Below are 13,470 nucleotides of genomic sequence, written 5' to 3' on the forward strand. Positions count from 1 at the left end.
GAATGATAATGATGCTAGAAATGTAGATGAGGATGATGAAGGCTTTGACAGTAGGGATGATGGTTGCTGTCCATGATTTTCATTTTGGTCCAGATGGAGAGAGACAGACGGAGGGGACGGATGCCAGCCGAAAGAGAGACGCTCGCTCCTCAGCCGGACACCCCAAGAGTGAGGACATCAGCGACAGCAGGGAGGACGAGGTAGCAGTGAGTGTCTCTTACTGTCCCTACCTAAAGTTACTGTCCCTACATCAACTCCACTCCACCTACATCCCTCTGACTAAGCAGCAGTGAATTCTATTGTTTGTTTGTGTGAAGGAGCTCATCAAAGAAATAAAGCTCTGTTCTCTTTTCACCCTCGGATTTGTGCATCATCCTGTCAGCATCCAAAATATAAGTCAATTTCTTTCATCATTATGATGACACATTTGAAAACATATAAACGTATTTACTGCTAGGAGTGTTATCTGTCATCAGGTTTCATTGTTTAGAAACTTATATTTGAACTGAATCAGCCTTGTGACCCCACCCACTGCAGTGAATTTTAATAATGTTTCCAGCTCAGGGAGGTCATGGCTCAAATTACTTTGTGAATACATTATGCTAGCTAATCTCCTCTTTTTGCCTCTATTTTTGTTATATTTCCACCATAAGAAATGCAAAATTAGATAGAGGGATATGCAACAGTAGAAAATGAGATATAGTTTGGAACGCAGCCAGAGATCATCAGCACACAATACATGCTGCCGTAAAGTTTGAGACGACTAAAACCTTTTCAAATCTTTCTTATCTGCTTCAATTTTATACGAGTTGAATAAACTGCAATTTTAGACAAGATTTAATCATTTTAGATCAGTCCAAAGTACTCTGGCACTGAAAAGCTCATGTTTCCACTGGCAATTATCAAGAAAATTTCATCAATAAAAGCCAAGTTTGCACAACCCAATGCTCCAAGTCGACACTGTGCTTCACATGCAGATGATTACACCTCGATCTGAGTAGCTGCTCAGAAAGATTACAAATAGGGATAATTTGCTTGGAAGTGATATTTAGCTTTATCTGCCTTCTTTCCCAATAATGATTGATTCTTTTACACAAGTGCTTATTTTAGTCATCTTTAAGATTACTGGTTTTGATTTGGATGCAAGATTGAAAACTATTGAAAAATATGGCTCTGCTTGCAATACACAGTTCTGAGAAAATACAGAGAGTTGGTAAACACTTTATTGTTCAGTTATAATTTCCTACATAAATTGCACAAGGCTGTTTTATGAGTGTTTTAGTAAAATAAAAATTTAAAGCTCTCCCAGGATTCACCACTCATGGTCTGGCCTAGAGGCAGGCAATTTATAATTGATGTTCTTCCTCAGCCTCAGCTGACCAGATCATTTGCCAATCATGTTGACAGGCAGTCGAACTCGAAGTTGTACCTTGCCTTAGGCTCAGGTATCTGTAAAACTATCTGAGTTGCTAAAGAATTGGGCCATGAAGGAACACAATCTTTAGTAATTAAATGTTTAGTGCATATTTGGCTTTGCAAAATGTTCGATATCAGGCATTGAAGAGCCAAAGATGTAGACAGAAGGAGCTTAATCAGATTTATAATCTTTAGTGACTAGTAGTCTGATATTAACACATAGAAATCTTACACTTTATCATTGGCTTTAAAGGTCTCTTAGAAGCAGCTGAATGGTGAATAAAAGAAACCGACAGTTTTTAAATGTTAATATCTTTACACTGGAGAGGATTTCTAGTGTCTAACTGTGGTTGATTCAGGTAACATACTGTACATCACTGCATCATATCACAGTGGTTACATTTATTTCTGACCTGTATACACTGCGGTGGCAATTAGAAATAAACGGGCCCCATAAAATTATATCATCCTCAGGGTTTCATCATGTTCGCACTGAATATATCATTAAATTGTTCACTGTAGATATTGAAACAGGATGTAAAATTACTAATGATATCAACAAAAGTCAAGAGTCAGAGTAGTATCCAGAATGTTTCTTTAGAAGTGTAAAAAGTTACACTGCTATTTAAGTTACTTTACTGAAATGATGTTAGTAATTAATTTTTAAACTAGGCAATAAAGCTCAAAAGTCTTCTCCAGGCCGTATATGTGTCCTCAGGTTTGATATGGAGCTATTTTGAGTTGATACACAAGCTTTACACTGTAAAGTGATGCAACAGCTCCTCTTTTATTTAAAAGGCAATATATTGTTGAATTTACTGCACTGAAAGGCATACTTGTCATGGCCTTGTGCTTTGTTATGGTCAGCTTGCATGGGTGCATACATGATGGACTTAGGTTGCTTAAGTAACATGCATTGCTTGAAGAAGCAGATAAAAGATAGTCAAACAATAAAGCCAATCAAATACAACACGCAAAACTTGAGAATATACAGGTAAATAAATGGGGCCTGTCTACACAAATGGCTTCTTAAGCCAACCCACTCTTGATGACCCAAATTTTTGACTTTGCTGATGTGTTGTCTGTAAATGTGCTAAAAGAGTGTATTCCTTCACAGGTACTGAGGTATATATATTGCAAGAGGGCTTAAAACAAAGAAATATAATTGAAATTACAAAGGATGACCTTCAAGAAAGTAGAAGGTAGAAATTCTCTTGAATCTAGTTAAGTTTTCCTAGGGATGTTCAAGCATCAATCAAATTCAAAGGTTCTTCTACTTCTTTTGGAGGCTGTGTAATTATTTAACAAATGTGTTCAGTCAACACATCAAATGTGACTTATTAACTTAAGTAAACGTCTTTTTTCCTGTAATGCATCAGAAAGCAAGATAATTCCACTGAGTTTGTTTACTTTTTCTTACCAATGTCTGTCACTCACAGATCTGACATTTTGGTATAAAATGTAGAGTGTAACATAAATGAGTTTATGTTCGAAAGATTGAATTCCCAATTGTTACGATATTGCTGTGCAGCTGTCGACTTGCTGAAGGGACCAACTGAAAGAAGTAGATGCTATATCTTTTTTCATAAAAGGCAGTTGTCTTCAAAATAGATTTAAGCCAGAGCTTTTGGAAATGTGCTTGAAGAGATAAGAGTCATGAGGGGAAGCCGGCAGGTTTTTTTTGAATAGGCTGCCCACAAATTCTAAATGTGCCTGATGGTGTTAGGACATCTCTTCTGTAAAACTCAAATGAAATCTTCTCTGCGAATGAACCAGCCTCGTGCCCTGAAGCTCAAATATTCGGCTACACTGTAAGCGCTTTGCTGAAGTCCCTAGGATGTGTCAGAAAGTTTATAGCATAGCTTTATGAATTTTAATAGCACCTCTTTGTCATATTTTCCCTAAATGGCAGGTGATAGATCTGGTTCCTCTAATAATGAGTACTTAAATGAACAGTGCTCATACTTGTACAGTAAACATGCATTAAATCGTCACAATCACAATAAAAGCAATAGAACTGGCTCACTGCTGGAGGTGCTTATTTCGATTTACGATCTGCTGAGTATATGACAGTGCTCTGCTTATGGTTATCTAGAACTTGTTTATCTGTAGCAAGCACTGTGGTCTCTCACTTTTAGGTCTGTGTATCTTAGAGAGAATGCATGTTAACACAGCATACCCTTAACACTTCTCTGTTCAGCTTTTTAACTGCATCCTGCCTCATCTATAATTTACATGCCCATTTAGGGGCTCTTTGTTCCAACAATTCTTGACCTTAGTGAAAGTGCATGTGCTTCTATATGTTTATTGTCTCCCTAGAAGTTGGTTCTCATTCAGAAGCCGCAAAATTGACTCCTTAAGTTGCAGTGAGGCTGCTTCAGTGAGAACTTACAAAATGTCAGTGCCAAAGGTCAAAGCTGCTGTCCATGTTTTTTGGGCCTGATAGCCAAAGAAAAGTTCACTGCCAAATGTGTATGTGTGTCCAAGAGTAAGATGTGAGTTTTTTTGTGTCCAATGCGCTGTAATTTGGGTCAGGTGGAAAGAATGCTATCCCTCTTGTTTACCTCCATTGTTAAGCTCTGCAAATGTTTTGTGCTGCACAAAAAGCTTACAAAAGCTGCCATTTTGCCGGCTCAGACAATGACAGCAAAATGGCTTGGAAGAAAACACACAGAAAATCCCTCAAGGTGTTGCTCAGTCAAGATAATAGCACATTTTAAAAAAAAGCCTAAAAATGGAATGACCCTCTTACAATCATAAAGCAAGTCAGGCTCTGATAGCAGGGACATACAAAGAATTGAATGAATTAAATCAATACAATTCTAAAGAAATCTAAAGAAAAGGCCGCTGTTTTTTGATAAGAGCATAGTACTTGTATCCTGCATTTCCTTTTTTACTTTTTGTTGTCAAATGGATAACGGTCTGACAGCAGAGAGGATACAGGGATAGTGTGCAGAGGGAAGTAATAGAGGGCAAAGGAGAGGACAGATGAAAGGGAGGACATAAGATGATGGAAGAAAACAAGAGGAAATCAGGGGTAAGAACAGGTGAGAAGATGAGGAGCAGAGCCTCTGTACAGGAGGTAATTGCAGTCCTTTTTATATATGTAAAAGGTTGTGACTGCTTAGCAAATATTTGCCTCTGTGCATTGCTTTTCCCTACAAATTGCCAAATTTGAAGCTCAGATAATTGACAGTGCATCACTGTTTCCAATTACAGAAACTGGTTTTGGGTGCTTTTTGTGCTTAATAAGACATGGAATATCTTTCTGGCCACCTCTCCAAGCTAAAATGTGCCATAGATTTAGACCATCGAGAAGCATGTGCATGCATGCTTTTGTGTGCGTGCCACCTCCATTAGACCCTCCACATGGTGGTTTCCATTTTTTTTTCTCCAGACAGGCTGCTGACAGCTTGGCATTTAGATTATTTAAGGAAGTGTGTTTTTTTTTTCTTCTGCCATTTGGTGCATGCATATTCTCATCTTTACGTGCATGTGAGCATGAATGTTAATATGGATGAGATATGCATTCTTTGCTCTGCCGTTCCTGTCAGTTACAGATTGCTTTCATGGGTCTAACCCGTCTTCTCACAGACCTGATGACGGGTTGCAAGGATAAAGGCAAAAACAAGAGTCGGAGATGAAAGGGCTTTAGAAGAGAAAGAAAGAAAGAGACTTAATAAAACTAGGACTCGCTACAGTCAGTCTGTCAAAAGGTATTGTGCTGGTAAATAATTAATGTTGGTTACAGAAAGCAGCTGGACTGAAATGTATTTCATAATTACTTTTTTATGATATGTGAACATTATCTAAATATAATTCCAGCTTGAAAGCAGAGTCAAACATATACAAGTTTACACTTATATTAGTTCACATTTAGTTCTTTACTGATGGACATCCACAGTACAGAGTAAAATTTGTGTTTTGTTGAAAACATTTGTGTAAACTGGCAAGACAAAATAAAAATGCAGCAAAGAATCTAGGCCTACTGAAGAAATCTGGAATATAATGTGTAATATAGTCATCTGCCTAACCTTGACTTTCACTTATTCCCTACATTACTTGGAACTGTGATGATTCAAAGTTCAACATGCAATATTTAAAACTTTTATACATCAGCAAACAACTATTTGTTTATGTGAAGATGTATTAATAAACTACATTCTTGGGCTAAAACCTTTCTCACAAAAAGTACTATTTTTGTCTTTATATTTATGATCCGACCTCTACATGAAGAGCTCCAAGTTATGTTTCATTTAGAGTTTTTGGCTTTGTTTTGGTCTGAGAATTTTCTGCTCTGTTGAGACACACAGTGTTTTTCCAGCCTAATCTCACACGAGAACATCTCCAGCATAGTATAAAACACTGCAGTTTCACAATAAACGCACAGAAATTTTTCAACTGAACTCAACGTCTCGCTGTGATTACCTCAATGCAACAGGTTGTTTACTTACTTTTAGGACTAAAACATTTTTCTCCCATGCAGATATATAGAACACCATAAAACATTTACAAACCCTCAAGTACCTGTCACAGCTCATGCTTTGTTAAATCTTGTTTCAGGTCTTTTCATGTTTTCAGGTTTCTGGTCATGTTTTTCCCCCTGTCACTTAGTCTCACTCATGTCACCTGTTTCATTGTCCTCAGCTGCACTCACTCTCTAATCACCCTCCTCAGTATTTAGTTTCCTGGTTCACTCATGTTCATTGTGGAATCCTCACTACCCTTCATGCCACAGTCGCCACAGTTAACTCATAGTCTCATTTCCATAGTCATGTTATGTATCCATAGTCTTGTTTTTGTTAACGTTTGGTACTTTTGAATCCGGCTCTTCCGTGCCCTCTGTTTTTGCCTTGCTCCCTGTTTTTGTGTTTTTTGGAATAAACCTTTTTTGAATTTTGAAAGAACTGCATCTGAGTCCTACCTCATCGTTACCGTGACAGTACCACTGTAAATGGTTGACATGAACGCATCACAGCCCATCAGCTTCAACATATAATCCTATGAACATCACTTCTACACAAAACAAATATGAATATGCTTTCATGAAAAAAAAGAAAAAACTTTATGCATTGCTATCTAACTCTTGGTGTCTATTTACCAGACTTTAATACGACAGTGTACAAGGCCGGTTAGCAAAGGTACAAACCTGCAAATAAAGTCATAAGGACAAGGGGCATGAATGGGAGGATGAGAGTGTTGATTTATTTTTGGCACAGAGGAGTTAAGGGGAAAGGGCTGCACCATTGTCTTTCATCTGATGGAGATTTTAATCATAGTGGCAATTTTACTACAGCCCATAAACCTCAGTAGTCAGGCCTCGTTGTTAACCTCCAATTGCTTTCATGGCTGTAAATATGGCTGCCTTACATTGCTATGGCCTTGCTGATAGTTTATGAGGGGAAGGGACGGATGTGTTGATGGCAGCAAGAGGCTTCTCTGAGAATAATGAGGAGCAGGTAGCGTGGACTGACTAGCAAATAAACATATGTTCACTCATCAGGCGTACTAAACTGCACCACATAAGCCTGGTGCTGATGATGGACTGCTTTCTGTGCTAGCAAGGTATCAGGCCTTGTCACTGCAAATAAACCAGTAAGATTAGTGTCATAGCATAATTGCATGTTTGATATCTAGATTTGAATGGTGGCATATTACTCATTTTTCAGCTAGCCTTTCATTTAGCACCTCAAATGTTTCCGAAGGTTGAAAAAGATACTTAATGGGTGATTCATAGCGACTCAGTGACCTTAACTCTGACGTTTGGTTGGCAGAGTTCTTTCCTGCCATCCAACAAGATCTGCACCTAGCCAAGTGGAAATGGATCTCCCATGAGACATTTGGTTCATCAGCTTAAGTGTCCTTTGGCAGCATGTCTGTGCTCACATGGTCTTTCTTTTCTGTCTTTTGTTCCAGTGAGTTGTCACCTCTGTTACAAACACTGTTATTCAATTTTTGTTTTTTAATGAATTACTTTGTCAACACAAATTCACTGGAGTGAAGCGAGGAACTGCTACAGGTTCTAAATGGGATACAGAGGGATAATAAAGTTACAACGGAGAACTCCACTCGTTATCTCAGCAACAAAGGAAGCTGTGAAATATGGACTCATTGCTTTCATATAAGTGGGTCGGTTCCTTCTCAATGTACCGTATGACAACTTGAGCTGTTTAGGTAACAGAAGAAAGTTAAGAGAAAAAAGCTGAGGGGGCATGGTTGGCTGTACAGGAATGACGGTAACAAACAAGTGGTACTACTGAAACAACAACAAGGTCGACTTTATCTTACTCATAAAGACTATAGAGACTCAGATCTGGAGCCCAAAAATGGATAGGAAAAGGCACGTAAACATTCTGTGCTTTTATATTTAAAAAAATCTTATGTAACAGTGATTTGCTTGGACTATAACAGGAAACAAGACAGTCTCTTAGAGTAGGTTGTTCTCGAGGCTCTTTATAATCTCTAAGTGCTTTCCTCAAATCTTAACAAACTTGTTGAAACAGAGCTCTATCTATAAAGTAGTATTTGTGTGTTTTAATTGTGTTAGTTTGTATAGTGTAGATATCATTGTGCACTAATGAAAAAGAGTACTCGAGTTTTATAGTGTGCCAAAATAAAAAGTAGAACGGTTAAGTATAAGATTATATGAGTTAATAGTTGCTATCTTTAAACAAGGTCACATTTAAGATTTAATGTCCAAATAGATTTTTAGTTAGCCAAGTCATACATTTGGCCTGTTTACAGCATATCTGATTGCTGGGACAGCTTACTGCCTCCTTTCTCATCATAGTCTTGTCATAGACGAAAAAAAACTGCCAAATTAGTAACAGTGGGACTGAAGTTGATTACATTTTTTTTCATTGTATGTATTAAACCCAATCTTCAATGCAGATAAGTCTTGTGATTAGTTTTTGCAAACTTTATAAAGCCCCATATGCAGCAGTGCAAATCCCATTGATAATTACTGTATTCCCTTTACTTTACATTATTCAAATTTAAATAACTTGTTTCAGCTGTTAGCCTTTGATAACTGGCTGCAACCCTACCAACAGTGAATTCTTCCCTGTAATTTTTCAAGCTCCCGGATGTTGACAGTTCGGTTACAGAAGGCTATTTGAGGATTCAGTCCAGAAATGTTTTACCTCAGGCTGTTTCAGTGCTTTTACTCATTGTCACTATGACGTCTCAGGTATTTGTCAGCTCAGTGTTGGTTCACAGAGGCTGTAGAACCAAGCTGCTGGCCTGCAATAAACTCTAAGGCAAGGCTTTAGCACTGAAATCTGCACTGCCTTCATACTCCGCGACCCACAACCAGATGCCAACAAAGTGGAAGCCTGTTTCTCAAGATCAACAGCTCTCTGTGCCTGTGCTTTACAAACAGACATGCTTTAGAAATAATCTCTAAATGAAAAGCTAAGTATGACACCCACATCCTCTGGCAAACATATAACGCTTTTCCTTTTAAGACCTTGAAAGCATTTGGCGTAATTTCCATCCTCTATATCCCAGATGAAGAGGAGAAGAATTAGAGTGTGGGATAACCCTCAGTCCTTAGGCCGTCAGTTGAAGATTCCTGATCTTTATATACTTGCACTGGTTTCTATCAGCTGTCTCTGTCAGCAGTTTTATGGGCTGACTGTTACAGCTTAGTTTCATGCTGGGGTTGTGCCAAGTGGAGGTCATTAGTGAAGGTCTTGAGATATGACACTACCAGAGCACTTTCTAATCTCCAATCCTCTCCCTCTTTGGGGTGCTTTCTAAGGGGTGTCTTATGTTGGAGGCAGGTCAGTGGTGTTCAAAAGAAAAATCTTTCCTCAAACTAGTTTTAATTAGAAAAAAAAGTGGTGACTACAAGAAGGTGAAAGCAGTCATCAGCTTAGTCACAGCAGTCCTGTAAACTGGCAGAGGAAATGTTTAATCTCACCATCTTCCACCTTGGTCTGATCATTGCATACACAGCCTTTGTGTTAAGGAAATCACTATTAAGATCCGTTAGAATAAATGGAGCTGATCGGCAAAGGTCTTGGAGGGAGAATGCGGGAAACCTTGCATGAAAACTGTTTTTGATTTTTTGAGTGCTCTTAGAGGTCTGGCTCATTATCTGGCAGGGACAGCTATCAGTATACGGGGGCATTTTGTAACAATGCCTGTGTGTCTGGATCAAACAAACAAATGTTGCTCCTGTTAATGCTTGAGAAAGGGAAATAAAAAATGTGCACACTGCCATTTTGTTCTGTTCTATAAAGACAACAGAAAAAGCAGGAATGAGACCATGTAAGTAAAACCAGTCATCTCTGTCTCCCTTCATATTTCTTACTAAATCTCCTGCTGTTTGTGAATTCACTTGACGAGGGAAAGATAAGGGAGACTTGACATGGTGGCACCTTGGAAGGATAGATGGAGTGATGTAATGTGTGCTTGTTGTGTATTCGTAGTTCTTAGTAAAAGGTGGAGGCGATTCATTTGCATTCCTGTGGGAACTTTCCCTGCTTTCATCTGTTCTCAGTTTTCCAGAGTTGGAGCGAGCGTCATATCTCAGAAGAGTTGGAGGGGATTTTCTGTTTAGCTTTAGTTTTAAGTGTTTCTATAGGTGCAAGTTTTAAAGTGTCTCTTTTTTTCTAACTTTTAGACCCTGCTCGTTTATCTCAGTGTGGCTTTAAAACATTAAACGGTATACGGGGGGCTTTGTTAACTCAGTGATGTACTGTGAAGCATTAAACTGCAGAATACTGCATCTGTGATAATGCAACGCTTTTTATAAGTTCTCTTTCTGTATTCTACTCATTCAACAAGAATATTTATTTCCAGTCTGTATTGTCCTTTCTCCCATCTTACTCCTCATTGATCTTTGCTGTCCATGCCATCCAGGTTGAAGCCAGACACCTGGAGACAGTTAATTCGACCTCTCAGGATCTTTGATTAACCATCGATGGTAACTCAACTTGTTTTCCTCTTCACTTGAATGTCTTTATTTGCCCTGTCAGGACCTCCTTGTCACCTGTCTCCATTTTTTGGACCAGTCTTCACACTCCCCTTTAATAAAAGAGATTCTGTCTGGATTTTGTCACCAGTCTGGATGACTGGTGACACATACAGCAGTTTATATGGTAATGTTTCCTCCTCAGTTTAGCATTTATGAGCAGTGTATAAATACTGCAATATAATGATGGCACAAGTGAGTAAATTATGGCATTTTCTCAACAACAATAAACATTTGTTGAATGATTTGTAACAGTGTGACACAGCTGCAATTGCATTTGTTATTTGACTTCACACCAAATAAGCTTTACAGTGTTTTTTTTACAACAACTAATAAAGTTTTACGCATATGCACAAGTCAATTTCACCGTTTAAAGTAGTTTAAAACTAAATTTGTTCAAGTCATGAAGACAAATAAAGCTTAAAAATAGCAAGTGGATGGAGTTTACTCTGCAGTCATGTAGTGTGCATTATAACCAATAGATATACACATAGATCAACATTATTAAAAAATTTAAACTTGTGCACAGGATCACAGTGGTGTTTGTTGGCAACATTTTATTAACTGTTTTTACTCAAGGTACGGATTGCTGGAGTAATTGCCAGCAAATACAGCAATGCTTGAATAAAATTAGAATATTCATCTTTCTGCTGACAGGGCACATTAGTGTATGTTATAATGAGATCTTACTGTCTATATTTCTCTTTGTCATTCGTGTCCTAAAATGAATCCCTATCCTTTTTTAGGGCTTCCAAAGTTCTTCTATTTGCTGACCCTTTCTAGCAATTAATGTTATTCATTGTTAGGAGAGGCCAGATGTTGCAAATTTCAAAGTTTGATCAAAGACTCTGCCCACTAAAAACAAAGGAGGAGCAGGCTCTAAAATGAGAGCATAGATTTTTCAGGTTATTCTTTCTTGTTTGTAATGTAATAATAAAAACAAAAAAAGAGCTATGATTTAGCTGACTCTGAAGTGGTGTTGCAGAAGTAGAGCAAGAAAGGGGACATTATTTATTGAAAACACCTTTTCAGTTGGTAATCACAGGGCTAGGCCAACCGTATTTTGAGCTTATGTGGCTGCAAGAAAAAACTAAAGGATTCTGTGAAATACCAACGAGAACTTTTCTTGAAGCAAAACCCTCACTGAAGAATAGATAGAGCCTATCCCAGCTGACAATTGGCATGAGGAGCACCTTGACAGGTCACTACCCCATCATAGAGACAGACAAGCACACTCATGAGGTCAGTTTCGAATTCCATCAGTACAGCCTTGTGTTTCTCTGTTTTTATGCCTATTATGTCTTTTTTATTATTATTGTGGGCTGCCAGTTCATCACAGGGCTATCACATGGACACAGGCTCATATTTACGGCCCATTTTTTGAAATACAGTTTGAACCCAAAACCTCTGAAAGTGAGATAACGGCAATAACCATTGCTCCCGATCTTAAAGAGGAATAAATGGCCAAAACATGTTATCATTGAGAGAATTGTGCATTCTTGACTTTATGGCTTTTGGTTAGGCTATTCATTGTGTCTGAGATTTTAAGCAAAATGTTGAATTTTAATCCATTAACTGGTTCAGCCTTTTGTCTTCAGGTTTATGTGCTCTTACCTGCTGTCCATTTGTATACTTACCTTTGCAGATAGAATGAATGATGTAAAGTAACCTTTCCCTTCAGCAGCAATGTCCTCGTTAGATTCACCTCATCAACCTCTTAAATTGCCTTTGTCAGTGTCTCTGTTTTCTAAAAAAAGATATTTCTCACTAAACATCCTCTCTGCCCTCATCATTTTCCTAGTGGTTTGCTTTGAAATATCATATAAATTCAATAAATCATCACTGGTAAATTATAATCTTAGCAAATGCAGTTAGATCCTATAATATCTCTTCATTATAACCTATTATAACCATTATAAACATCAGAGCAGTGTGATCTGTAACTGTGGTACAGATCACACTGCTCTGATGTCCAGAAAGCGGTCTGAGCTTGACCTTTATCGGCTGTTGCTGATATTTAATGATCAAGGCTCATTTAAGAGCTTTTCCACTCATGTGACACATCATATAATACATTGCACTTTATGTGCCGCTATGATAAGTTACATTATGATTAAACATTGACCGTGAAATGGCTGAGATAATGGAAAGAAGGTAATTATTCATCTCATCCTGAGTTAATAGCCTAAACAGGCCATCCAAGCAGTCAATAAATCAAGTGACTCGACTGGACAGTTGGCCTCTGTTGTTATTGTCAGGATATCAATTCCTTTGAATGTCCTCCTGGATTTATTCTGTCATTAACATCCACTGCCTGGATTTTTCTCACTTGAGCGGGTAGAATTTTACAGGTATATCGACACGCGAGTCAATGCTGCTGGCTGGGAGGCCTGGATATGGATCTAAGCTGGCCATTTTGGACTCTTTTGTGATGGCAGATGGGGGGAGAAAACCAATTTTTATTGGCTTTTTCAATTTTCACTAGACCAGACAGGGGCAACAGTGTGTTAATTGCAACCAGCGAATCAATGATGTAGTTTGAGTGAGTGTCTCCCCAGGCACGTTTGTTCACACTGTAAAGCCAGATTACTTCTTCTGCTTTTGTACAAAAGGTGAACATTTGTGCCATGGACTTTTATGGTAAAACTCAATTAAAGGTAATATTCAAACTCTTTAGTATCACTTGTAAATGTACTTTAGGAGATAGAGCTGCACTGTAATTTTAAAAGTGATTAAATTTGTGTTTTTTCTCTCTTTTTCTTGCCAAAGATGGAGCCAAGATTTACCAAAAAGCAACAAAGCGTAGCAGGTTAATATAGCCAAGATCTAATTTCAGCAAAGCAAAGCCTTTCCTTGCGTGTGGTTCACTCCTGTATAAGGTCTCAGTAACAAGTTAAGTGATGAATAAGGCAACCTGTCCAGCTCACAGCAAGAATTAATTACACAGGCAGTATATTCAATCTTCTCCTCACTGCTAATACTTGCTAACCTGACTGGCTTTATATTCAGACGTGACAAATGAAAGAGCAGAGAAAATAAATTCTCAAAACAGTTAAATCATCTCAGAGAAGAAT

General features: G+C 38.1%; 1 protein-coding gene across 2 annotated transcripts in view; it reads left to right on the plus strand.

Moving 5' to 3' along the window:
- b4galnt4a (beta-1,4-N-acetyl-galactosaminyl transferase 4a) overlaps positions 1-13,470 on the plus strand; it is a 120,310-nt gene that overhangs the window by 40,945 nt on the left and 65,895 nt on the right. Inside the window, exon 2 of one of the 2 annotated variants that reach the window (XM_072385498.1) lies at positions 94-206. In XM_072385498.1, the coding sequence (XP_072241599.1) occupies positions 94-206 (113 nt within the window). The remainder of the gene's footprint in view (positions 1-93; positions 207-13,470) is intronic. The other variant, XM_072385499.1, reaches the window with a different exon arrangement.

This window comes from Leuresthes tenuis, unplaced genomic scaffold (assembly GCF_036924035.1).
Source record: "Leuresthes tenuis unplaced genomic scaffold, fLeuTen1.0.hap1 SCAF_5, whole genome shotgun sequence".
NCBI lineage: Eukaryota > Metazoa > Chordata > Actinopteri > Atheriniformes > Atherinopsidae > Leuresthes > Leuresthes tenuis.